We start from the raw sequence: 27,801 nt of genomic DNA on the forward strand, positions 1-27,801 counted from the left end.
TAAGATCATGCAGCGAACTCCTTGAAATTATCTTTGTCAGGGATCCATTAACATAGGCCTAAAAACATCTGGTGCTTTTTAGATTTCATGTGTCATAAGATTATAGCATTTGTGAAGGCATAGCAAGTCTGGCTACTAAGCAGCCCAGTAAGAATGGTATAACCCATCTTCTTCCTCCATCATTTCAATGCCAACTTTATCCTTATCTTCAGACAATTTGTCATTTGCTCCAGGGCAAATTACCCAGATGGTTGTTTCTGTTTGGTTACTACCACCCAATATAAGCCAAAATAAACCTCATATTATTTGAAAATGGAGACTATGGCTTCAGAGAGGAATAAGCTAGTCCAGAAAACCACTCATTTAGAAATGCCAAAGCTTATTTATGGAGCAGCTTCCTTTGTTTCCGTTTACATAAATACAGAGAGAAAAAGATTGCAAATTGGCCATTAGGTACTTAACTGCTAGGGATGATATAGGTCATGGGAGTCCAACCTTTCAGCTCACCTGGGTCGCATCAAGTGAGGAGGAATTGTTGGGCCTTTACAGTATATAAAATATATACTATAGTTCATTTGTTTTTTTTATTCATGTCAGAAACATCACAATTAAAATAAGGCATATTATATGACATAAAATTTAAAACTTGAAATTCAATCTTAAAATACATACAAATTAAACAGATTTCCCCTGGAAACATTGTGTTCTGTCGCACTGCCATGAGGTTCTCAAGTATACACTGATCCGGGAACAAAGAGCAGTTATACGTGCATGTTGTTGTCTACAACAATGATGTCACCACAATCACAAAGGGCACAAGCAATCAGATAGCTCGATTTCTTCAGAATGTCTCTGGATCTTGTTGCACAGTCTATTAAATGATTTCTATACTTCCCAACTTTTAGCAAACCAAGGTGCCAGCTGGACTCCATCCAGTGTTGGTTCTTCGTAGCTTTATATAGATCCACTCTGCTTTCAAATTCTTCAAAGTCTTCCCTCAATCTAAGAATGCTTTTCCTAGTCTCTGCTGAGCTGGTTGTAGGTCATCGAGAGGGTATTTTCTAGATATTGATGATTTGAGTCTCTCCGTATGCTGCTGTTTCTCTGTGAAGAGCATATGGGGCAATGCCCGCTAGGTGGCAGATCGTATCTAGAGGAGTACATTTAAGGCATATGGTAACAATTCTGCTAGCTTCATTCATTCATGGGGAACATGGAAGGAGCCTTGCTGAAGAATGTGTGTTAACACATTTGGATGTCCCCTGGACAACAGCTTATAGCTGGCTATTCCTTTCAATCAAGAAGCATCCAAAGCGTAGTGAAGTGCTCATTTTCACCTATATAGCATAGTTAATGTACATGAATCACATAAAAATGTTAAAAAGTCCTTGATGCCATATATTACTAGTTGTCAAGGGCTGCAATGTGGCTTACCAGTTGGACATGTCTGATATAGATATTGCTTCATTTTTTTCCCCCTAAAAATTTTTTTTTCAATGTAGAATACACTTTAGACTTATTCTTCTCTGATATATAACCAAGGATTTCTTAAGTTTTGCACCATTATGTAAATTATTTATCAAGGTCTGTTGGGTTATCGTTAGTTAAGAAAGTGCTTGAAACCACTTCTCCAAAATGTGGTTTCAGTTATAAATTCCAATTCTTTACTCATCTGTAATTAGCCTATTAGTAATATACCTCAAGCTTCTGAATGTCTATAAAAAAACCAAGAGGGAATTAGGCACAAAGTTTGAAAAAAAATTCAACTATTCTATTGAATAAAATTCTCCAATTCTATTGATATTTCAGTTTAGAATGAAAAAAAATGTTTCAAAATTAAATAGTTGTCTAAACTCAAAAAAGAGTACTCCCATAAAAGATTTAAGGCAGAACATTTTTTTTTTGACTAATGAGGACCAATGAGGGAGAACTATCTTTTTTTTTAAATTACTTGTGTTGATCATGACTTGCAATATTTAAGACGGGGAGGATCACTCCCAGATCGTACACATCATAATGTGCGTTTTGGCCATCTTCTAGGAACGGGGTCGTCCCGATATAAGCAGGCATTTTTTACTTGCCTTGAAAACGAATAGCTTGTTTCTATATTTGCCACGTGCAGACCAAATTATAACAAGTTAGGAAGCTCGCCCGTGGGCTAAATTTAGAGGGATTTAGGAACTTTCGCGTTTTGCTTCGTCTACAAGCGCCTTAATCATTAGCCCATGGCGCTCTATTCACGAACCACACTCGCTTGGTGCCTTCCAGATGGGGGAAGGTCATTTCGAGCCTGGGATTTGGAAGGCTTTCCTTGTTCTTGGGATCAAGTGGGGGGCTACATATTTCAGAATGAGGGCGCGTTTTTTTTTTCCTTTTTTGGGTCCGCCCGGTAGGGGCATCTCCTCTTCACGCAGCCTTCCAATCGCCGCCATCCCCGGCGTCTACCACGGCGTGTGAATCGGGCGCTGCTGTGGTACGAACAACCCGATTCCGTTGGAGCGAGGCGGACCAGAAAGAAGCCCAGCGGCCGGACAACTCGCGCGCTCCCGCCCCGCCCTGCCTGTACCTTATGATCTCGCGCGTTCCCTAAATGGCTCGCGCGCGCGCGCGGCCTCTCGCGAGGTTGTCGCCCCTCGCGAGCCCTCTGGCTGGCGGCGGGCTCCGTCTCCCTCCCTCCCTCCCTCATCCCTCCCTCCGTCTCTCTCTCTCTCTCTCCCCCCTCCCCCTTTTCCGGCTCAGCCCCACGTCACCAGGAGACCAGACTGGGGACATCATGGCGGAGCGGAGGAGACACAGGAAGCGGATCCAGGTACCGGGCTGGCTTATCTCCTCCCCTCTTTTTCGCAGCCGCCTGTGGGATTAGCTTCTCTTTCCCTTCTGTTTCTCTCTCACACGCCCCCCCCCACGCATACCCCCGCCCGGTCGCCATTCGCACCCCCTTCCCCCGCCTCCGCCGGTCGGCATCTCTCCTGGCGTTTCTGCGGTTCTTCGGGTTTCCCCTCCGTCCCGTCCCCACAGGGCCGGCCTTGTCCCTTCTGGAAGGGAGAGATGGCGGGCCCCTCCAGGTCCCAATTCTCCGGACTGAGCGCCTCCGCCGCCACCCCGAAGCTGCGATGGGCGCCTTCCCTCCCCCCCCGCCCCCACTCCCCACAACCTCCATCACTCGCCGCGAGGCAGTCAGGCACCTTCACTTGCGACCCCTATCTCGACGCCCATTCCCCGGCCCCCATCCTGGCCGACCCCTTTACCACCATCTCCCGACGCCCTTTCCCGGCTCTGCCCTCCCGTCAGTATCCCGTGGCACAACCGCTCCCCCACACCCCCGTTTTTCCTCAGTCTGGTCCTCACCATCCAAACCGGTTTTTTTTCCTCCAAACTCCCCTTGTCATCCGGATAAACACCCCCGTTTCCATCTCTCCCACCTGTAACATCTGTTCGCACCTTCACCCTCCTGCTTTTACCTCACCCTCCTTTTTTGCACCTTTGGAGAAGAAATCCTCGCCTTGTACTTCATTGCTAAATATCACCACCACCACCACCACCCCAAAAAAACCCTCCTGGGAATTTTCCAGTCGGTGGTTTTCATGTTATAGTGATGCAGAGTTGCCCGTCCTAATGGTTACTAAGAGATTTTTTAATTATTATGTTGTTGTTCAGTACAATCCATTTGTTGTTGTTTTTTTATTGTCTACATTTTGTATGCCCTAGAATAGCTTTTTATCACCTTAATCCTCATCCTAGCGTGCAGGGTTAAATGTACAGTTATTCATGTATGTACAGGTAGTCCTTGACTTACGGCCACAATAGAGTCTGAAATTTCTGTTCTTAAGTGAGACATTTGCTAAGTAGGTTTTTCCCCATTTTACGATTTTTCTTGTTAAGTGAATCGTTGTTAAGTTAGTCATCTGGTTGTTAAGTAAAACTTGTTTCCCCATGGACTTTGCTTGTCAGAAGGTCACAAAAGGGGATCACATGACCCCAGGACCCTGTAACCGTCATAAATATGAATCAGTTGCCAAGTGTCCGAATTTTGATCACGTGACCATGGGAATGCTCCAATGGGTGTAAGTGTGAAAAACAGTTTTTTCAGTACTGTTGTAACTTTGAACGGTCACTAAATGAACAGTTGTAAGTCAAGGATTACCTGTATAATCTTTCCTGCAGCTCAGGAGCTCATCAAGGGACATGTATCGTTTTTTCCTTGTCCCCAGTTTATGCTGCCAACAGTTGTGTGAAACAGGGAGTCCTCAACTTACAACAGTTCATTCAGTGACCGTTTGGAGTTACAATGGCCCTGAAAAAAGGGACTTATGACCATTTTTCACACAATTCATTGCAGCATCTCCATGGTTATGTAATCAAAATTCAGATGCTTGGCTACTGACTCATGTTTATGATGGTTGAAATGTTCAGAGGTTATGTGATTACCTTTTGCCATCTTCTGACAAGCAAAGTCAATGGGAAAGCCAGATTCACTTAACAATCATGTTACTAACGTAATAACTGCAGATTCACTTAACAACTGTGGCAGGGAGTGTCGTAAAATGGGGCAAAATTCACTTAAATGTCTCGCTTAACAACAGAAATGTTGGGTTTAATTGTGGTCGTAAGTTGAAGACTACCTGTACATATAAGGCTGAATGGTAGAAAAGTGACTCAAAGTTGCCCATGGAGCTTTACACCTGAATGGAAATTCATTTTCTGCATTTTCCTTACATTTATGTACACCCTCATATGTAGTTGTATAGAGAACAATTCTTTGATGTAATGACAGTGCATAAACAAGTGATTTTTCCTATGACACTTGCATTATTTTTAGTTTATTGTCATGAGAGGGACAAAGCAGGTGTTTTTCTTATTTCAAGTCCAGTGTTGTTAAACCTATTGTTATATGATGAATGTGCTATATGAGCTTTTAAGTAGTGTGTGTAATACATTTAGCATCTTTAAAGGACTCTTATTTCTAAAATAAACTTAAGTTTAAGAAGAAATTTTAAAGCAGAATGCCTTGTGCTGAAGTGGTAAAAATAGAATAGAAAAAACAGTTGGAAGGGACCTTGGAGGTCTTATCATCTAACATTCTTCTTAGGCAGGAAACCCTATACAATTTCAGACAAATGGTTGTCCAATCTCTTCTTAACAATGTCCAGTGTTGAAGCACTCACAAATTAAAACCTTAAGCACTTTCCCCATATGTGATTCTAATAAAAGATGTGTCAGATATCGAAAATACTATCTAATTTGCTCAATCATGTTTACATATAAGCGATATACATTATACTTTGGCAGCAACTAGAAAATTATATCAGAATGGTGGTTATTTCATTCATGTGCTGTAGGTATGCAGTACGTATACATAGTTGTAATAAATAATAAATACTTGAGAAATATAATTGGATATGATTTCAACAAAATAACCTCATCAAAATTCCAAAACTAGCTGTAGATTGATGATTCTAAATCTGCTATAGATTGTGATTCTATTTTTTTTTAGTCTCTGCTCTGCTCTGCATGTTGTTTGTTGATTTAAGCATTGTAGCAAAGAAGTACTAATATACTATTAGGAAATAATAAAACAGTGAATGTGCATCTTTTACATTCTTTTCTTGATGATTGAATATGTTTATATTATTAAAAGATGGATTAAGAATTCTGTGGTGTTTATTTCCTTATATCTGAAATTAGAGAATATCATCTCATAGGATCCTATAAAGTGTACTTTTCTGTCAAAATGCTGGTCATGTGGAACATGACTTTGTTAGCTTTTCAGAAAAGCCATTTTCCCAGGCCTTATGTTCAAAGGTTAATTCAGCCTAGTGTGTTCATTGCTGTTTTCCTCAGTTGTTTGTCTTTGCTTTTGGTTATTATTTGGTTTGTAGTTTTTAAATTTTGTTAGCCTCCATGAGTTGCATTTTTGAAATGAGAAAAATAAGTAAGTCCTCACCTCCTAAATTGCAAACATTATTTGAGATATTCTAGAGCAGGGATGTCAAACTGGCGTTGTCACATGATGTATCAGGACTTTTTTCCCCTTCGGTAAACCAGGTGTGGGCGTTGCCAGCATGTGACACATCCAGTCCACAGGCCAGGAATTTGACAGCCCTGTTCTAGAGACTAGGACCTGTAGAATCTCCTTGAGATTGCAGACAACATAAGCAAAAATTCCTAAAATGGCATTTTAAGAAAATGCATTATCTTCTAAATGTTAATATATATAAAGAACAGTAACTAATATGTTCGAAACTTCATAGTCCTTCATTCACTTATTTATAATCTTCAAGCAATAATTAAAATTCCTAATTTGCAAAGAAAGAACATAGCATGATATTTTATCTATGTATAGGGATACAAAATACCTAAACATTTTGGTATAAAGGAAAGGGTTTTTTTTCTATTTTGGGGGAGAAGAATGGAAATATTTGAGAAAAGAATGGAAATATATGTAGTATTTATGTACTATATATAAAACTTGATTTATTATTCCAAAAGTATCTATGTTTCGCATATGGGTTTATTGTAGAATTAGTATTACAGAGTGATTCATTTTACTGTAAAATGTTTAAAACTTTATTGAAACGAAGCTGAAAGCTGCTGAAGTTTAAGCAATGTAGCATGTCTTCAATTTTGCTTATTAGAAAAACCAGTGGGCAGAAAATTTATACTGAAAAGAGAAAGAGATATTTTGAATAGATATAGGTAGGGCTGATTTTCAGGGGGAAAAATGAAAAAAATGAAGAAGAGTGTCTCATAAGTCTTATTTTTGAAACCTAGACTGCTTTTCTTTCCTGAAAGCTGAAGAATTGTCTCTCTTAAGTAAAATATTTCTGTCCTTTCCATATTCTTTTTAAAATTTTAATTTAATTTCCAAATACAGACCAGTTTCTTTCATATCTGAATGTTAAAATGTTTTGCATTGCATTTTTTCATCAATTGCTTCTTGAGCTTATTTTCTGCCTGCACCCAATACCCAGCCTTCCCATCTCTGTCCCTTGGAATCTTGTTTTGTTATCAGTATGACACACTTCATGTACAGTGGATGAAATTTCTTCTACATTTCATATCATTTGTATAGGAATGTCATCACTCAATGTAAATATGTTTGTGCAATTGAGATAAATTGATGAGAATAACATCAATCCTGAAGGCTCCCTGCTCTCTTATTCAATGGATATTCCTGAATGCCTTTCTCTAATTAGTCCATTAAAATGAGCTTTTAAGTATACAGAATGTAATTTCTTATCATGCCACTCTATTAAAATAGGATTACTCTTACTTTGGGATTAATGTCACCCCAGCCAAGTGCTATTTTAAATGTCCATGGAAAAAAAATCAGCATAATGCAATAAAACTCATGCAGGAGGTTAAGCACATACAGTATCTCCAGTTTCTTTATGAACTTACAGAGATATAAACGTTATTACAATTTTATAATTTTTTAAAATGCTATATTCTAGTTTGTATAATATCCTATTTGAGATAATCAGTTTTAGAAGAGAAAGCTGATCATCTCAAAATTGAAAGTCTTGATGTTTAAAGTACTCACTGGTACTTTAGGTAGATGCTACCTTTAAAAAAAAGGACTAGGTCATTTTATGTATTTATCCATGCAAGAAAGCAACAGCACAGTCTGTTCTCAGAGATATTTTTGCTTCTTATTCCTTATATAATGAAATAAAGTTCCTGAAGAAGCCGGGTTTCAATGATTTTCTGTTTGACTCAAATATCCTTTAAGTCATACATTCTGTTCTTTTCAAAAATTAAAAAAACCCATGAAGCTCATATTAAATAAGATAAATGCAATATATGTACTTGGCTTATTTTAACTGATTTTTGTTCAAATGTCTTAAGTTGTTAAAGAGTATACAATTCAGAGAAAAGGTCATTTTATTTTTATTTTTGTACAAGATTATCTTGAAGCTTGGATTTGACAATTTATGGATACAGTATTTGTTTCTTTATCAAATTTAGAACCCACCCATCTCCCTCACAGGGACTCTACGCAGTGTACAAAAAATAAAAGCATAAAAACTGAATATAAAAAAATAAAATGGAGGTAAGAATAGTTAAAATTAAACATTAAAACTTAATTAAAAGGTTAAATTGGTGTTTTTACTGTAGGATTTCAGTTTATCCTTTTTATTTGTTCTAATCTAGAAGTAATCTTTGACAAGATGAAATACTCAAACAATAAATTTGAAAAAACAAGTGAGGAAATGTGGAAAAAACAACTTGAGTAAGAAATAAATAATACTATTTGACTTATCAAGCCTAATACATTTAATGAGGAAAAAAATTAGCCTAGCACTTGCAGGAAGTATGACTGTGCTATATATGAGAAGGCCTATGCAATAATTATTTCAAAGAAGCAATAAATACTTTACACCTGAAATCAAAGTATTGACAATAAAGGCAATCATTGGAATGCACAAAAAGCAGAAATCTAAGAAAGTGCAAAAATTCAAATGTTATATAGAAATAGATATGATTTGTCAAATATTATTAGCTTCTCAAAGTGGAAAATAATATATTATTACTTTAACTTGAATACTCAAAATACTTTCACTGATTTATATACCAGATCCAGTTTGCTACACATTTTCAGTTAATTGTTTTTCCTTATCAGAAGCAGTCAGTCCTGTTCTGTTTACCCACACCAAAGTCTAAGAAGCACAGTGAGGCTTTCTTCTAAACAAACACATAATCATTGCACCTCTGTTTAGTTTTGTCTAGCTGAATCTGAGTTCTATCCAATATTCACCATTAGATTTTTAAATAAGTTCATTTACAAAAAAATTAGCTTGTGCCGAAAAGCTTCATTACAACTTACAGATAAAATATAAGAAAATGTTATAATAAGTATTCTGTACTCTTCTCTACAAATACCAGTTCACATAAAGAATATGTAAGACAGGAAATGAGGAGTCCATATTCAATTTGAAAGCCTTTCCAGGAAAACAAAATTACAAATAATCTATCTGGATACTAAAATCAAAAATTTCAAAGATAATCCTTATGAACCTTTATATTTAAACCTGTCACAATGTATTAATTGTCTTTACGTCCATTGTACTTTATGCTTTTTCAAATTTTGTGCCCATATGTACATGCACGCTTCAGGGAAGTGTTGAGAAGAGACCTACATTTCAGAAACAATGATTTTCTGATAAAATTGATATGTATTTCATATCAAGCCCCGTTGATGCAGACTCTCTACAGGGGAGGGGGGCATCTGTGCAATCAGGAGCCTTAAAATCACCGCAGAGCCAGCGCAGAGATAAATATTTGCAGCTCTTTGTATTAATACTTTTTGCACACATATGGAGTTGCTGGAGCTAGTACAGAAGAGAATTGGGAACTATATGCACACTGGGATGCTAGAAAAGTGTCTCTATTGCTCCATTTTTAGATTGTGCATATTGTAGTTATAATGATTGTAAATTTAAGACATAGCTTTTCTTTTAATCTGCAAAAATATGTGGAGTTCAAAAATGTATTGCACTTTTTTATTATTGGGTAACGGTATGTTTATATAGTATTTCTAGTTATTCTAAATTTAATAATCAACCATTTCGAATTCTAAATTATTTTCAGGTAAAATCTCTCAAATAATTCTGACTGCCCACTTTCAACTGCCTTGACTTAATCTCCTTATTAATATACGTATGGTATAATAAATCATTGTTGGTTTATATTTTAAATTATATATTACTAAATATATGAAGGATAATCTTTCAGTTTGCTTATTCTGAAAAATATAGAAGCTATTCCAATGAACAGGTAAGAACAAGAGGGATCAATCAATTGGCAACGTGAAGCAGCTACATAAAGCAGCATGATATTGCCATTTCAGTTTATCTGGGGTGGCATCTTCTATTGAAGTCCTCCTCCAACTGTAGGTTGCAATTCCCAAAGATTGCACATTTTAGGTTGACCGCAAAAACTGGAATACCAATAAAGGAGAATTATTTGTAGCTCAGGGTTGACATGAGGGGTCCTTGGTTGCTAGCTGAGCTTGCTCGTTTACTTGCAGGCGTTTCATTACCCTAATTAGGTAACATCATCAGTCACTTAGGGCAATGAAACATCTGCAAGAAAACAAGCAAGCTAAGAGAGCACCAAGGACCCCTCAAAAACTGGAGTCCTTCAAAGCCATTCTCCAGGCTTTTTTCTCTGCCCTACCTGGACAAATTTGACAATCGGCTTGTCCTGAGAGAGAGCACAGAGGAAAGAGCAGAGCGTAGTCTGCCAAAGCGCTAGCTGGGGTCATGGCTATGAGGGGGTACTACTCCCAAGTGCACTAGGAGTTGCTTGGTTTTGACCCCCCCCCCCGGCCCCTCTAAGAATGCCTCGGCCTGGAGTGATCAGAAGAGCCAGACCCTGACAACCACAGGCAGATGTGTAAAGAGCTGCTGCTCTCCATTGCTTAAGGTTCCATCTTGGTGCTTTGATCCAGAAGGTCACCTCTGCTTCCCTGCCCTGCTTTAGCTCCCGTTGCAATACCATCCCCATCTGGAGAGGCACTGCTTTCTGGTCTGGACACATTTTAGTATACAGAAATTGAGGCAGTGGAGAATGAAACGGATTGCAATGTTTTATTACAAACCCAAACTCAAATCTCTCAAAGATTTTCTCTTTCAAATTATCCGCACCAGCTGACTGGTTCTTGTATCTTCAGGTACATACAAGGTATCGTCCTTAAAGAATTATAAAAGCAAAATGAAGCAACCGGAGATTTGACCGAATTTGAACATCTTTTAAAGACAATGTAGAGCACTTGCTAGGCTTTATTTATAAGCTGCTGGTGAAGTACTGTATAAGTCAGAAACTGAACAAGCTAAAGATCGTATGATCAAATGGATACAGAATGTAGGCAATTTATATGCAGCAAAAGAAAAATATGAAAGGTACAGTGGCTACAGAATCATAGTAAAAGAGAATTGATATTAAATGCTTTACTGAATTATTTCAGTGTTGGTTGCTAAATTGACAAATTGTTTCCTAAAAACTGTTGAAAAAGTAATGATTCTAAAAGTTGAAGTCCCTTTCCAGCCTGCCATATTTTATTAAATACTATTAAACTATTTATATTTCCATAAAGTACAAGCAACTAGCTTTGTGCATGCCAATACCCACTAAGATACTCTGCGCTTTTCATACATTTTCTTGTGTGGAAGAATGGCAAATCAAATTGTGGAAGTATTCCTCAATGTCCCCAAAAACTTTGCATTTGTAAAAACAGTTTTGATACCGATTTTAATTTAACATTCAAACTCTTTTTACACTACAAGATCAGCCATGGGTTGTACCACATGAAAATCTTGGATTTCTATTAACATTAAGTTTTAAGATTCAAAGCTTGGATGCTCCACTAAATAAGGATAGATTCTTGTTGATTAGATAAATATCTTTTTAAATATTGATTTAAATAAATACCTTTTGTTGATTAGATAAATACCTTTTTTTGACATATTGATGCTGAACTAATTCTATTGTTGATACTTACATATTAATTTTAACACTGATCTATAGTATGAAAATTACACAAGGTATTTAAATATGAAAAACTAAATGTTACTTTGAAAATTATTCATTTTACCCAATTTTATGAAGCGTACATATCACTTTTGTGCTTTTTCCCTCTTCTTGAATGATTTCAATTCCGTTCTTTCCCTGACAGTAATCATTATTGATGTTGAAATAGCATTTAAAGTAAAGTTCATTGTTTAAAACAGTTGCTGGTATCAGGTGCTGATCTGGGACATTCAGGCCATCCATGTGATGTTATATATACAGAATTTACATTCGTGTTGCTTTGTCAGACAGCGATCTCTGGTTGGCTGAAACAACCCAACAGGCAGTTTGTTCAGGCAGAGCAGGAAGGAATGTCCAGGTCACAGCCTTATAGAGTTCTGGTTGCACATGTGGATGCCCAATTATATTTTTTCATTTTAGAAGGTCCATACAAATACTTTTATCTTGTAGCAGTGCAAAATCTAAGACCTTGTGGGAGGCTGTTCCTCTGAATTTCCCAGTGAGGATAGAGCAGTGTCTATTATATAACTTTCTTGGACTCCCTAAAATAGCATTTTGCTTCGAATGTAGTAAGGGAAACATGCAAAAAGACTTCCCTCAAGTGCCAGGCGAATTGTCTGATTAGGAAAAGAGCTTTTACAAATAACTCAAGGCAGCAAACATATTCAGCACACCTTCCTCCTCCTATTTTCTCCACAGTAGTCTTCTATGGTGTATTGGAATGAAAGAGACTGACTGGCCCATGGTCACCTAGATGGTTTCATGTCTAGGTCAGGATTAGAACACATGGCTTGTTAATGGAAACACTTGCATTATATGGTGGTTAGTGATATTTTTAATATGACCATCTTGATTCTGACCTTCAAGCAGTAGATTCAAGAATTTTTAGACATATGAACTAAATGTCAGTTAAGTCTTCAAACCTTCCAAAACGTTTAACTAGATCATTCTTTTTGTAATCCTTTCCTATTACACCATTCCTAAACAATCCTCTAACCAAAAAAAGGATGTTAACATACTGAGGTGAATTTGTAAGAGTGTTGAGGTATGATAACAACTCCTTCCTATTTTACATAACTGCATTTCCTTATCCATGCTAGCTTGCACAGCGAAAGGTATAGTTGCTAGTCAGCTAGTAGTTTCGTTACCTAATCTGCAACTGCAAGGCCTTTGTAAGGTGTAATAGTTAGTATTTACCCTGGACATCTTTGTTTTTTCCCACTGCACAAAGGCTCCATGTGGGAAGTTGTAGGTGGAAGTCCTGAAGGTACACCTCTGTACAGGCCACGGCTTCCTTCTGATCTCTGGCAAAATGAGCTGGTTAGTAATTTTGTGTGGTAAGGTGTTGGGTGTTAATAGAAGCCGGCATGTCATATGAACTAGTAGGTGGATTCTCATGCAGATTTTTATTCTTTAGTGTTTCCAGATCGTGTAAACGTGTAGTCAGAACTCTGAGTGAAGCATTGCTTACTTGCAAATCCAATGCCCAATATCTTATCTCCTCTGCCAGCTGTTACTAGTGTTGTGAAAAGTATATTTAAAGCAGTGATGGAAGTTTATTTCTGAGTTGCCTATATAGAGTTGTTTGTTTGTTTGTTAGAATTGAGTCAGTCTTAATTATACATTATGTCTTACTAAAAGAAAAAAACAATGTTCACAGAGATAACATATTTTAAGTCTGAGCCCTATATATTGGAAAATTACTCCATATGAAACAGGTCCGACAGTCAAGATATGGGAAACTATAAATGATTAAATTTGTACACATTATTTTTTCTTAATGTTTCACTACATTTTGCTTCATCCCTCTGTTGTCTTGCTCTTGTAGAAATTTAGAATGAAATATATTTAAGGCACAAGGCTTATCATTTTTAATATTTTTAAGTAAGTGCATTTACATATATACTGCTGTTTGAATAATGATTAACAAAATGTATCAGTCGGTTGGTTTCAGTAGAAGTAACTGATGAAGCAAAAAAAGGGTGTTCTTGAGATAGTTCAGTATTGTTCAGCTGTATTCTTATTTTTATATAAAACAAATTTAACAGCTTTATAGTAACAATATTTAGTCCAGGGGTTTCATCAGATTCCCCTGTAGACTTTTCAGATCATTAGATATTTATAGTAGAATTGGAAATTTCTTGTGGAATAAAGCTTCTCAGTAAATTATTTATCAATCTCCCAAATCCTCCATAACACTTGCTGAGGTAACCTCTCTTGCTTAGTTTGCTTTGTATTAAAGAAATAATGGGGAGAGGAAATTCTTTAATTTTTAATTCAATGACTGTTTATGTGTTCAAACCACATTTTGAAAAAATATTAATTTGACCTGTTAAATATGGTGCATGGGATTTGTGTCCTTATATAATAGTATTATATGATATTATAAGGACTGCTATCGATTTACAAAGTGAGAAAAGAAGTAACTATCACCAATAAGCTTGTTTCACGTGATTTGTTTTTAAAGATAGATGGTGTTTAACAGGATTTCTGTGCGTCTGTATCACTGCCATACAATTAAGCAAGGTTTGTTTACATGCTTTTACCATTTGGTTACTTGCTATTTTCCTGCCTTTTTACTGAGAAATTGGAATAATGGGGGGAAGTTAATGCTACTATTTTAAAATCTGGTGTTTTAGCCTTAACTGTTACAGTAAAAGTGTTCAGCTTCCAATTTGTTTTTGTTTTTTACTAAAATGCATTTATTTCTTTGATATTCATAGATTGCACTGATGAGAGTTGTCAGTCAAAATGCCATAAATTAAAATATAAATAAAACAATCCTATAAGAGTTATCTTTGTAGGAGAGATGGGCAGCATATAAATTTAATAAATAAATAAGTAACTTATAAAACATACAGTAAAAAAAGAGGAGGGAAATGCAGTCAGATAATCATAGCTAAATTTAAATCTTGGCATGTAAAACACACAAAATAGCTGGCAACACACACTTGAAGCACTTGAAAATCTTATCTAAAGACCAAACTATGGCAATTGAGTTCAGGTAGACATATTATTCCACAGTGCGAATTTCACTACCGTTTTAAGTGAAATTATTATTTCCATTATTATAATAATGGAAAAAAGCCTGGTTCTACAATTTCATTTTTAATCCCCTTAGGGAAGAAACAAAGAACTACGGATTTCCCAGAACAGGAAAGAGATTTAAGAGCATATCTTAAGTATAGATTGAATCAGTGAATACATCAGAAAATGTATTTAGGCTTCAGAGGCAATTGAAAGCCTAAAGTAATTATGGGTGGCAGTTCATTGACAAGCTCAAAGCCTCTGCTTTCTCAATCAGTCTTGGTCAGTATTTATAAACAATTATATTTCATAGATACATGAAGCCTGTGAAAATTAGGAAGAAGTCTCATAAAATCTGAAATCAAATGAAGATGTCCTACTAAAACATATTTCCTTTATTTTTTATAGGAAGTGGGAGAACCATTCAAAGAAGAAAAGGCTGTTGCTAAATACCTGCGCTTCAACTGTCCAACCAAGTCTACCAACATGGTGGGACACAGAGTTGATTATTTCATTGGTAAGTTGATTATTGTATGTATCTAAATAATGAAGCTATGTCATTGTCAGAAGTTGTATGATTTAAGGGTAATTGAATAGTAGAAGCAGCTATATGAGGGAATAACCCACAGTAAACACAGTGAAACTTGTTAAAAATATGCAAGATGTTTCAAACTGTCTTGGCATTATGATTTCAAAATAATGTGTGGACTGTGTGTGGACTGTGCATGAAAGAATAGTAATTTGATAGGCATTTTCTTCCATTCTATTTCCCGAAATCACTTGGCATAATTCTAATGTAAAACGTTTCATCTGTGTATACTTTTCTCTGATTCTTTCCTAATTTTTCCATTGCTTGTGAAAAAATTTGTTCAATAAAAATTATATCTTTTTTTTAAAAAAAGCTTGACCAATAGCCTTCTAACCCAATGTTCTTCAGCAGACAGTGACTAACTTGTTACCCTTAAGAGGCTAGATATCACTGTTTTGTGCTGAAAGAAGTGGCTTTGTGGGAGATGGAACAAAGGCCAGGGTTATCAGCAGCTAGGAAGACTGGAACCTTAAAGCAGGGGTATCAAACTGGACTTCATTGAGGGCTGCATCAGGGTTATGATTGACCTTGGGGGGGCTGGGTGGTCGTGACCAGGGTGGACATGGCCACCTTGATGTCACTCATCGAGGCTCTGTTTCCAGCTACGATGGCCTCTAATGAAGGGCCCTCCCAGGTTCCGTTTTCACTGGCAGAGGGCTGCAGGAGGCCGTCGTGGCTGGAAACGGAGCCCAGGAGGCATGCATGTGCCCCTCCCGAGCTCCGTTTTCGCTTGCAGTGGCGCCATGGGCCGGTCCTTCACCGTTTCCAGGGCGGGCCTGCGGGCCAGACCTAAGCACCCTGCGGGCCGGATCCTGTCCACGGGCCTTGAGTTTGACACCCCTGCCTTAAAGGAAGTGCTACCCATGGAATTGTCAGGGACTGTTGGGATGGGAGAAGACTATCAGGGTCAGCCAGACTAAGGGGATTTGATGCAATGAGACACTGTGACAAAAATGAAGGGGGAGAAAAGAATAGCTATATAAGACCAGAGGCAGAAAGTAGTATGCTGTGCTGAGATATTGGCAGAAGCTAAAGACAAGGGGGAAACACAAGTCATTTGGGAAATTGAAGGTAAATGCGCTGCTGTGTGTGCCATACTGTGAACTGCTGAGGGCAGAGTGGGAAACTCACTCTAGTTCATAAAGCCAGAAGCAACAGTTTAAACCAGATTACAGATAGTCCTCGACTTACAGCACTTCATTTAGTGACTGTACAACATTATGACACTGAAAAAAGTAACTTATGACTGTTTTTCATACTTCTGTCCTGGATCACGTGATCAACTTTTTGCAACCTTCTGACAAGCAAAGTTGACGGAGAATCCAGATTCACTTAACCACCATGTTACTAATTTAACAACTGCAAAGATTCGCTTCACAACAGTATCAAGAAAAGTCGTAAAATGGGGCAAAATTCACTCCATAAATGTTTCCCTTAACAACATAAATGTTGGGCTCAATTGTGATTGTAAGTTGAAGACCTCCTGTAGTTGATTTACCAAAACAAAGGAGAAATGTAAAATGGCCCTTCTGCCCAAAAGAGAGTTGCTTTATACTCATTGCAATCATTGATGAAAAAAAAGACAGAAGAACTTAAAATTTGATTTTGCTATTAATAGGGCTTGCATTTGAGCATCACCTGGACCTGGAATTCTTTTGTAACAGATTTATTACTTTTTGTTATATCTGTCCATCCATCTGTCTGCATTTATTTAATATAGATTTCTGTTGCTAAATGTCCTCTGGATCTACTTTTACTTCTTTTTTACTTTGAGAAGGTAGATAGCACCCTTGCCCTTGTTTTTCATACCCAGAATTTTTTTTAATCCAAAATCTGAGCCATCAAACAATTCTTGAGTTTGGTTCTGGTAAATCATGGTGATTCAGAACTTTTAGACAGCCAGTCATATAATTTGATGCCAATACTATAGGCAATAACACCAAATTTCCGTTTTGCCATAGCAAAAGCTTGATAATGGAACTGCATTAAATTGTTTGGACTTTGAACATAACAGCATTTCTGTTTTTGTGTAATTCTTAAAAGGTGTTAAATATTTTAATCAATGGCTTTCCAAAAACAGTTTTGACAAATACAAAAAAAATCTGTTCCATTTAATCCCCCCCTTGTTTTGTTTTAATTTCTTTTATTCCCCCTTTTAATTTACATGGATGATTCTTTTCTGATATTGTGTGGTGGGGGGGAAACCCTTGACACATGCCAGCCTTGATTTTACATGTTTTTGATATCTCTAATTTTTAGTTCAAGACAAAATGTGGCAAATAGTTATTTTTCCATAGTGTCAGTAGCCCAATATAGCAGTTTCTAAGCCAAAGCCCCTCAGTGCTAGCCCAACTCATGCACTGAGATCAAATAACATGAAAGGTCAACCACATTTTTATGCTCAGTGCTCTTTTGAAAGTTTTGTATCTTTTTCTCTCAATTAGCTTCCAAAGCTGTGGACTGCCTTTTGGATTCTAAGTGGGCAAAAGCCAAGAAAGGAGAAGAAGCTCTGTTTACAACTCGAGAGTCAGTAGTGGATTATTGTAACAGGTAAGGATCCTGGAGTTCGAAAGTTATTTGCAAATGTTGTGAATATTGCTAAATATGTCTTTATAAATATAACCATAGTGAGAGCTAGTTAGTGTAGTGGTTAAGGCATAAGGCCAGAAATCAGGAAATTAAGTGTTCTAGTCCCACTTTAGACACAAAGTCAGCTAGGTGCCATTGGGCTGGTCATTTCCTCAGCTTTTCAAGCAATTGCTGAGAATTGGACACAATTGAATGAAAGAAAATACATATAGATGACAGTACACAAAAGATCCTTAAGCAAAGTATAGCAAAGTGTGCTGATTTGTGCTGGATTGAGATGAGATGAGATGGGCAACTTCCATCTCTTTCTCTTTTGCCTGCAGCTCCCAGCCTTCATTCTCAGTTTCCCCTTGACCCTCCAGGACAGTTTTGGGGACTACTCCAAAGAGAAAAGTTGGGTTTATAAAACTTTGCTCCTTCAACAGCACCTTTGGGCAGGCATGTTTTAATTTAATCCAGAGTGTGTTAAAACAGACTAATTGAAATCTGTTTTTCATTATATTATGCTCAGCTAAGCTCAGAAAATGGTTATGCTTGTAAAAATAACACACTTGATACTCTTAAGTTGGTAACTGCATCCCAAAGGCAGAGTTTTCAGAGGTTATTTGAGTTGAAGAAAAGGTATTCAGTAATCTGTTACTTAAATGTTTATGTTTTGTAGAAGTAAAAGGAACTGTTCATAAAAACAATGTTGAAGAAACTGTTTTTTATCATCATTTTTTATGAGGAATTTATTGCTCTTGAGTTAGGTTGTCAGAGTAGGACCATTGTAAAATGAGTCTGATTTTTTAATATTGATGACCCTATACATGTAATTAATAATATACATACACATTCATTGTAAAAAAGTAACCAGTTGGAAATGTGAATGTTGATAGATACATTTTTAGATCTTTTCTTAATCACATTTCCAAGATGATTTATAAAATAGTGCGAAATGGAGCCAAAGTCAAATTCTCTTCCAAAGACTGAAATTTTTTAAAGAATATGTGTAGATTGCTAGATTCTAGAGAAACCATTAAGAGAAATAGTAATTAAATTCAGCAGTTTGCTTGGTCAGAGTTGTATTTCAAAAGCTATGATACCACTGTACATTATCTGTCAAATAAAAGGGAAATTTAATTATCTTTAAAGACTCCTAAAGAAACAGTTTTTTCACCGAGCTCTAAAAGTGATGAAAATGAAACCCGACAAGGACATAAAGAAAGAAAAGGAAAAAGAGAAAGGAAAGACTGAGAGCGGAAAGGAGGATGAGAAGAAGAGCAAAAAAGATAATGGAAAAGAAGAAAAGGCTAAAAAAGAAAAGGAAAAAAAGAAGGATGGTGAAAAAGAAGAAAGCAAGAAGGTGAGCACAGTTCTCCACGTTTAGCTGAACTTAAGCTGTACTGTAAAACTTTTATTTAGTTAAGATGGAATCTTAATTTTAAAACTCATAAAAAATAAACCAGGACTCAACATCCATCTGTGCACTTAGATTTCCTAACCTGTTTTTTGTTTGCCTGGGTACAACTAAATCCACAGAACTTGCATGTGCCTGGCATTCCTTTTCAAGTTCATGTGGTGATATCTTTTTTGAAAGCACTATTTAGAGCTCGAAATATTTGCAACATCAGGGCAAATGTGATCCTGAATACAAATGATTAACATATAGAGATATTTTATGGAATTTTCTGACCACTCACTAGGCAATCTCTGATTATACCTGGGATATGACCTATTTTAGGAGCATTTAGACAGGCCATTCTGAGGTGGTATATTCTGTGGTGGTGCATTTCATACCTACTTGTTAACCAGTATAACTGAAAAATTGGTATAGTGTAATGAAACTTCACCTGCCCTACCTGTATATTAATAGCAGAATCTTGTAATAGCTGAAATTTCCTAAATTTAATTAAAAGATAATTATGCGGACAACATTGTTTTAATATTGATGCAACCTGTTTGTTACAGTACTTATAAGACACCAATAAATCCAAACATCTGATTGACCAAGTTGCTCCATCTCTGCTTTAAATGATCCTTATCAGTATTTAGCTAGTGTTAGATCAAGTGCTAGTTACCCTTTCTTTCTTTCTGTTTTTTAGGTGATTGATGATATATAGTATTGAGAGACTTTATAGTAGATTTAGGCAAAATGAGTTTTAAGCAGCCATTTTGAGTGTTCTCAGTTTGAAACAAAATTACAGCATGACCTTGGAACAAAACCGGGCAGTTTTGAATAATAATGTTTCAAGCATTCCAGTCTTAGAAAACATCCATTTTGATTATGCTTTGAAAGCCTTGTTTTCAGATCAGAACAAAACATTTGAGCTGTTTCAAATTTTGCTCCAGTGAGTATAGTCAGTTTGTTTCAAAAGAATGCAGTTTGATTCTTGGTTTAATAAAGATAGTCAATTAATAAGAATTCACCATACTGTGTAACTTTGTGTCTGAAAAAAAGAGACTCAAAGGGCAGAACAATCAGTGGGTATCTGAATGCTTAGTAAATATTTAATTTTTATTTTTAAGATCTTAAAGATCTTGATTTTAAGATAAGATTAAGATTGCATAGTAAATGTCTAATATTTATTTTTAACTAAGATTAAGTTCCTTGATCTGTATAGAGGAAATGAAGTGGAAAATTATGAATTTAAAGGAAACTAATTTTAAAGATATCCTACCAGAAAGATTGAATCCAATTTTCCTCCCAAAGTTAGGTATTTCAGATACATAATTAGCAGTAGAAAAATAAAAGAAGGCTTTTTATATCTCTAAAATAATTGGAATATTAGAAATAAATACACTTATGAACTCTATTTCATTCTTCATGTTCCCATTATATGCTGTTAGGATGAGACCCCTGGGACACCTAAGAAGAAAGAGACAAAGAGAAAATTTAAACTTGAGCCTCATGAAGATCAAGTCTTTCTGGATGGAAATGAGGTATGGTATCTCTTCTGAAACTATAATGTTTATTGGTGGCACTTAATTAATTTTAGCCGATCTCAAAAAAAAAACAAAAAACCCAATGCAGTGTTGGAAGAATTTGCATGAGAAAACTTCAGGAATTTCCAAGTTTGTAATCTAGATGAAAAGTGTCATCCTAAGACCATGATGGTGAACCTATGGCGTGCGTGCCAGAAGTGGCACGCAGAGCCATCTCGGTGGGCATGCGAGCCATTGCCCCAGCTCAGTTTGACTGTGCATGTGGGCGCGCCTCCTGCCAGCCAGCTGATTTTTGGGTTTCTGTCATGTACACGTGGAAGCGGGCCACATGTGGGAGACACATGCACATGCACAAGGGAGCAGGGGGGGTGCAGGGGGTCCCGCACAGGGGTGGGATTCTACCAGTTCGCACCTATTCGCTAGAACCGGTTGTTAATATTCTAAGCAGTTTGGAGAACCGGTTGTTAGAAGAAATTACTGGCCTAATCCTGTAAGGAAGGCTGGAAGGAAACATTCTGGTGTTCCTTATAGAAACTGCCTCTCCATTAACTCTTATTACATTCTTGGCAGTACTAGACTTCCTGTCTCTGGAACTTCTCTGGAGGTTTTTTTTCCCTTTTTTGCTGGTACTTTGCTTGTGTGGAGTGACCATTCAAAGTTACAATGGCACTGAAAAAAGTTACTTATGACCATTTTTCACACTTACGACTGTTGCAGCATCCCCACAGTCATGAGAGGCCAGGGGAGGAGATGCATGCCTTGATGTGTGATATTTAGTTGGCCACACCCAGCCAATAACATGACCACCAAGCCATGTCCACCCAGGCACATGACCACCAAGCCACGCCTACCACCTAAGCCATGCCCACAGAACTGGTTGTTAAAAAATTTGAATCCCACCCCTGGTCCTGCACACATGTGCAGGGGGGTGGGGTCCATGTGGGGGGGTCCTGTACACATGCGCAGGGGGTCATGCATGCATTGCATTATGGGTGCAGTCACATGTGCACGCGCATGCACACACTTTCAGCACTCGACAACAATCAGCCATCACTGCCCTAAGAGATAGGGACAAACCATGAGGACAGACCATTTTTGTTTATAAAACATCAGTTCATCTCTATTGCCATTAGAGTCAAGCTTCCATCAATTGAGACTTAATATTTACTGGTATTCAAACTCTATATAAAATATGGCGAATTCTCTAGTATAATTGGATTCTTCTTGTTGTGCCAGTATCAGATTAATAAGTAACAGGTGAAACTGGAAGGCATGGTTCTTTGTGAACAAATACATTCTTTATTCAGGCCAAGAGTCTTACATTAGCCTATGAATGTTAACACAGCTAGACAGTAAACAATACTGTATAAAAATATAATAGATAATAATATAAAAGCAGTAGGCAATTATTTGCTATAGCTATTGAGCTAGATTACCAATATTGCTGTTAATCCCTTATCTGTTGCAAGACCGTACATATCTAGCTGTAGTTCAGTGGATATAATTCAAAAGTTGTATTTTCAGGAATAACTTTTGTCAGTTTCTTAAAATTATATCTACCATAAGTTTATCATATCCAAGTTTTAATGCCAAATGTTTACATTTTCATGATAACAACAAAATTGAATATGCGCAGTAATAGCCTGCCAGGTTTCCCAGAATGTCTGTAGGCATCTCATTTTTAAAAAAACCTTTCTTAAAATTATTTTTTTTTGTAAATATTTATTAATAATCCTAATCCTGTACCATATGCATAACTGAAATAATCATGCAATTCTTCTCAACCTGCTTATTTGTTATTTCTTTCTTAAATACATTTGCTGCCCATCTCACTCTGGGTGGCTTACAACAATAAAAAGGGGGAAAATGCAAACATAACAATAGAAAAGGAATAAAACAGTAAAAATAAATAATGAATACAATATGAATACAATATTTATCAAATTAAAAAGAATTAAATTATGACTGATTTTTCAACCTTTGTACATATCCCTGTGTTTTAACACATAACCCTCAAGATATGTACTTAATCATACATATAAAGTAATAGATATAGATTGTTTTATGTGTTACTTTATTTTATTGAGTCTTTATAATGTGCATATTTTATTACATACTAATTGTGTAATTGCCAAGAGCCTCTCTTAGTTCCAATGGTATAAGTCAAATAAATAAAGCATGTGCTATGTAAAGAATTGCATATACTTCTAGGAGTAACACTAACTGCAGGAAATGGGTGTATATGAAGGATCCATTACAATAATATTTGGCAGAATTTGGTACTGTAGTCATTGATAATACAATATTTGGTGGATAATAGTGTGTTAGAACAATATGTTGACATTCCCAATTCTCATGTAATTCTCCTAAATATACTTTTATATTTGTAAAATAAAGTTTTACAGTTAGGAAGTTGTTACAATTCAGCTTTTGCTAAATTTCTCGTTCCTTAAACAATTTTCTCTCAAGCCTGAATTACATTCATTAAGCAAACAGTAGTTAAGGCAGTGCAGTGTTTCGGTGCATGCTAAAAGCATGCATAGCAACTGCCCCAGAATTGCAGAGGAGAGCTGTGGAATTCCTTTTACATGTTTTGCAGCATACTGGATCTATCATAGTGATAGGTTATCAGATTTTCTTCATTTAGGGTACACTCATTGTCACAAGTATTTTTCCCTGTCTTTTGCTCAATGCAGTTTTTGTAATGTTACAATAAATGTGAGGAATTGCTGTCTAGTTTTAACTAAAAGCTGTTGCCAGCTTCAAAGCTTGGTTTTCCCATAAATTTGAGGAAATTGGCCCAGAGGGAGAAGCCTTTCGATTTGACTTCTTAGAACTGGTATTCAGATATTTAAAGTCTCTGAATCTTCTATTGTTATTAATATGAATTTACATTCTTCATGAATGCATATGATACCACTCTAATATATGCTTTTTCTGGTTTAATTTATTTTTCTGCTCAGTTAGGAATTCTTTCAGTAGTGTGAAAGGAGAAAAGTTCCTTTTTTGATATGGCAACCCTAATTTTACCGATTGTTATCTCTCTCCTTCTTAATTGGTTGTTTCCCCTTCATTGCCTTTATAAAGTGCTCCAATATAAAACTGGAACCTCGTGTGATTATGTTTTGCTCATGGCCAAGCAGAACAGTGCACATTATCGATGTATGTAATGGCTTATGAGCCTGGCTTCTTAAATGTATGGATCACTTCTTATAAATTTACCTTTAGTTTATGTTTTCAATGAGTTATCAGTTTTATCATTAATAGTGTATCTTTCCTGAAAAATTAGGATCGGTACAAATCTTCTTATATATGAAGCCGAAGGAAGAGGTTTGCTTTTTTCTGTAACTTAGCTTTGGTTAATTTGAATTTTATCCTGTTGAACAGAATCTCCATCAGTTTGCTACAACCTAGTTAGATTTATATAATCCATATAATTCATATATGTTGGGTGACGCTGAAATGATACTTTCCTATGGAAAACAGTGCACTTGATTAGATTGAAATTTGGTCTTGTCCGGAACAATTTTTCTTATGTCTTTCTGTAACCATGCTAGAAATTATCAAAATAAATGCTAGAAAATTATATATATAATATCCAGTTAGTTTTCTCATAAGCTATATTCTTTACCTTTCTGAACCTGGTTTGATTTTTGCATCATCATTTTCCTTTCAGGTATACGTATGGATCTATGACCCTGTTCATTTTAAAACATTTGCAATGGGCCTCATACTTGGTGAGTCAGAACGAACATTAATGAGTTAAATATCCAAACTTATAAACAAGCCATCTGTTTCTTAACACATCTGTGTCTTTCCCAAGGGCCATTTTTCAAAGTGTTTACTTGATTCATCAAAACTATGTTGTACCACCTGCTTCAGAATCCCAGACTTAGTAAAGAATGAGAGGAAAAAAATCCCTACACAAGTTGGTAGTAAACTTTTTTAAGAGTCTCAATTAAATATTAGAATATGAAATATTTTGAATCTGTTGGACTATTTCAATAGAGCTAGTAATTGTATGCCCCAGTATTGTGATTTTTAGTTTGTTCCAAATGACATTTTCAAAAGAGAGCTCTAGTGTGATGACAAGTAAACTAGAACTATATAAATACAGCAAGGGGTTCTTCTTACCAAATTCTTCAGAAGTGAGGAATTCTGTTAAGTAGCCTAGCTGTTTAGTTACGTAAATAATAATTCACATATGCATGTTACACCACTATTTTAGGAAAAATTTATCACAGCCCCTTTGCCAAACCACTTTTCCACTTTTCAGAATTGCTTCATGTTAAAGACACAAGTGAGAATTGTTCCATTTCAATCTTACACCTATAGTCTATAATTACAAGGTTGATATTGAAATGGAATATGGACAATAGAAACCTTGTCTCTCTAGCAATTTTCAAAGATGTCCCCTAATCTTAGAAAGGTGAGGTGATCGCATGAATGCCAACCACAATATACTTATGAAATAATGTTTCTGATGCTTCTAAAGAATGTTAATGTTATTAATATGAATGGAATTATGCATAGGCAAGGATGGAGCTAGATCATTTCCCCCCCCAAATTCCAATCTATTCCAGTTTATTAGGAATGGGATGCGGTAAAACTAATAGACTATTTATATAATGTGCAAAAGTATTTTCCCCATTCAGATTTTCTGAATTTTTGTGTGTCTTTGCCACAGAATGTTTTCAGAGTTTCCTGGGGTTATGAGTGTATGCTTGAAAAAAAAATACCAAAATGTGGTGCTTGTTTCATTTATTGCATGAAGAAATCTACCCAAAATGCAAAATGTCTGTGGCAAAATAAGTTCAATTAAAGAGATAGCTAAGGCCTGTTGAGTGAGTACCTCTTTAAACAATCAGAATCAGACCCGCTCTATTTAAAGGTTAGATACTTAAGTTGCCCTCATTGCAATGAAGTTTTCATAGATTCTAAAGGCCTATAACTAAAAATATTGGGCCAGTCACAAAATGAGCAGTGCATGCAAGCAAATCCTCAGCATTACCGAGTTAAAGCAATTCACCAGTGAAGAACAGGCCAGAATTCCTCTACCATAAGTTGAGAAACTGATCACCAATTACTGAAAGTGTTTGGTTGCAATTATTGCAACTAAAGATGGCACAACCAGTTATTGAATCTAAAGAGACAGTTACATTTTCACACTTGCACATCGGTTGATTTTACATAGGAAATAAATGAAGGAAAATTGATACTTTTTTCAGTCAGACTGTTCGTGTGTGTGCGCGTGCGTGCGTCCCCGAGAGCATTCTTTCACAAAGATCTCTTAGCCCAATGCCATTGAAATGAAAAACAAAAACCCACTTCATTGACCATTTCAAAACCATTGTACAGTCCTAAGATTTCATTTCCTATACAAATAAAAGCAAGTAACACAGTGGATGTACCAGGTTAAAAACAATCATAATAACATGTTCCTGAATATTGTTGATAGATATAATCAATGAGACTGAAAGCTAAACATCCCAAACCAAATTTAAATTGCTCAATAATTTTCATACACACACACACACACACACACACACACACACGTATGGTATTCAGCTTTGTTTGGGTATTTTCCCATGCCATTATAGTTGCGCTTTTAAAGTTGCAGCGATGTTTTGGCAGAATCCCATCTGCCATCATCAGGCTTCTGTATTGGGATTGTCTGTGTGTCAGGTTTTCACAGCCATTTCTGTGTTAAATTTGGTGCTAGCCTACTGCTGTGCCAGAATGGTTTTGTTTTTTTTTTCATCCTGATTGGTTGGAAGACTCCCAACCAATCAAGATAAATTAAAAACCATTCTAACAAATTTGGCTACCCCAAATTTAAAACTGAAATGGCTGTGAAAGTCTGACTCACAGACGAAGCCTGATGATGGCAGATAAGATTCTGCTGAAATGTTGCTACAACTTTAAAAGCACAACTATAATGACGTGGGAAAATACCCGAACATAGCTGAATACCATACATGTAAGTACCCACGAAAACTTCAGAAAACAAATATATATATATATATACATGTCTATCTATCTTTTAACAGTGACTGCTGTTATAGCTGCAACTCTGTTCCCACTTTGGCCTACGGAGATGCGTGTGGGAGTTTATTATTTAAGCGTAGGTGCCGGCTGTTTTGTGGCAAGCATTCTTCTCCTGGCAGTTGGTAAGTTGTTGGTTTGTTTCTCTGTTTCTCTTTCCGTGGCCCATCTTAACTTTTTGGCCTATTGAAAGTGCCCAGTGTGTATATTTCTTAGGTGGCCACTGTATGTCAGCATTGAGCTGGCCACAGATGAGCTTCTTGTGAGCTATAAGAAGTAATTCAGATATGCCAGTTGCTTTTTCTGTCTCATGGGATAAACTAAGTGCATCAGTCTCGAGAGAGAAGTCTTGCCTACTTGATTGCTTTTGCAACCATGAGTTGTTTTAGGAGCCGTGCATGGTATTTTTCTATTTGCTTTGCTGCTGTCCTAGGAATTTTTTGTTTTTACCTTTTCCTCTCTTGTTATTAATTAGCTGCGCTAAGGTCAGATGAAAAGTGTCTGGTCTGGCATGGCTGACAGACTAGATTGTGCCTTGCAAATCCATTTATAGTATTCTCTACTCTATGTCCATAATTCTGAAGTATCTCTTTATTTCAACCACATCTGGGGATGAGGTTGGGGATAACGATACAGCTCTGTAGCAATTACCTGCTTTGTTTCAATACTTGTATTTATTTGAGCTCAAAACAAATCTCTGGGGATCAATTTAAATGGAATCTATACATGGCATTGAAATAAAACTAGATGTACAAAACTCAAAAGCATGAAACTAAGGGGGGAAAGCAGCAGGGGAGACAATTTCATTTGTTTGGGTTTTTTTTTAAATCTGTTTATTGATCAAGTCACTGCAGCATGCAGATTGAGAAGAGCAGACCTTAATTGTAGCAAAAAAGTCAAAAGTTTGTAAACATGGTACTTCTCTGAGATCACAGATCATTCTAATTACTTATGCATTAATAATTGCAGGCAAAATTAATCATTTTGATTTATAACCCTTAACAAATTGTTGTTAACTGTACCTTTCTGTGCTTTTTAACAATAATTTTAATAAATGTTCAGAATGTTCTTTGAAAGTATGTAAAATATAGCTT

The 27,801-nt window shown here is 36.4% G+C and overlaps 1 protein-coding gene across 3 annotated transcripts in view; it reads left to right on the forward strand.

Annotated features, from left to right (window-relative positions):
* The first annotated feature begins 2,743 nt into the window (after positions 1-2,743).
* The window catches only part of SEC62 (SEC62 preprotein translocation factor), a 30,993-nt gene continuing 5,935 nt past the window's right edge, over positions 2,744-27,801 (forward strand). The window contains exons 1-7 of one of the 3 annotated variants that reach the window (XM_026705789.2): positions 2,744-2,809; positions 14,968-15,076; positions 17,593-17,698; positions 18,872-19,082; positions 20,567-20,659; positions 24,339-24,399; positions 26,713-26,832. In XM_026705789.2, the coding sequence (XP_026561574.1) occupies positions 2,774-2,809; positions 14,968-15,076; positions 17,593-17,698; positions 18,872-19,082; positions 20,567-20,659; positions 24,339-24,399; positions 26,713-26,832 (736 nt within the window). In that variant the 5' untranslated portion in view covers positions 2,744-2,773. Of the gene's footprint in view, positions 2,810-12,640; positions 12,853-14,967; positions 15,077-17,592; positions 17,699-18,871; positions 19,092-20,566; positions 20,660-24,338; positions 24,400-26,712; positions 26,833-27,801 lie in introns of those variants that run through there. The other 2 variants (XM_026705788.2, XM_087933432.1) reach the window with 2 other exon arrangements.

This window comes from Pseudonaja textilis, chromosome 4, assembly GCF_049901715.1.
Source record: "Pseudonaja textilis isolate UNSWEBS1 chromosome 4, rPseTex1.2, whole genome shotgun sequence".
Lineage (NCBI taxonomy): Eukaryota > Metazoa > Chordata > Lepidosauria > Squamata > Elapidae > Pseudonaja > Pseudonaja textilis.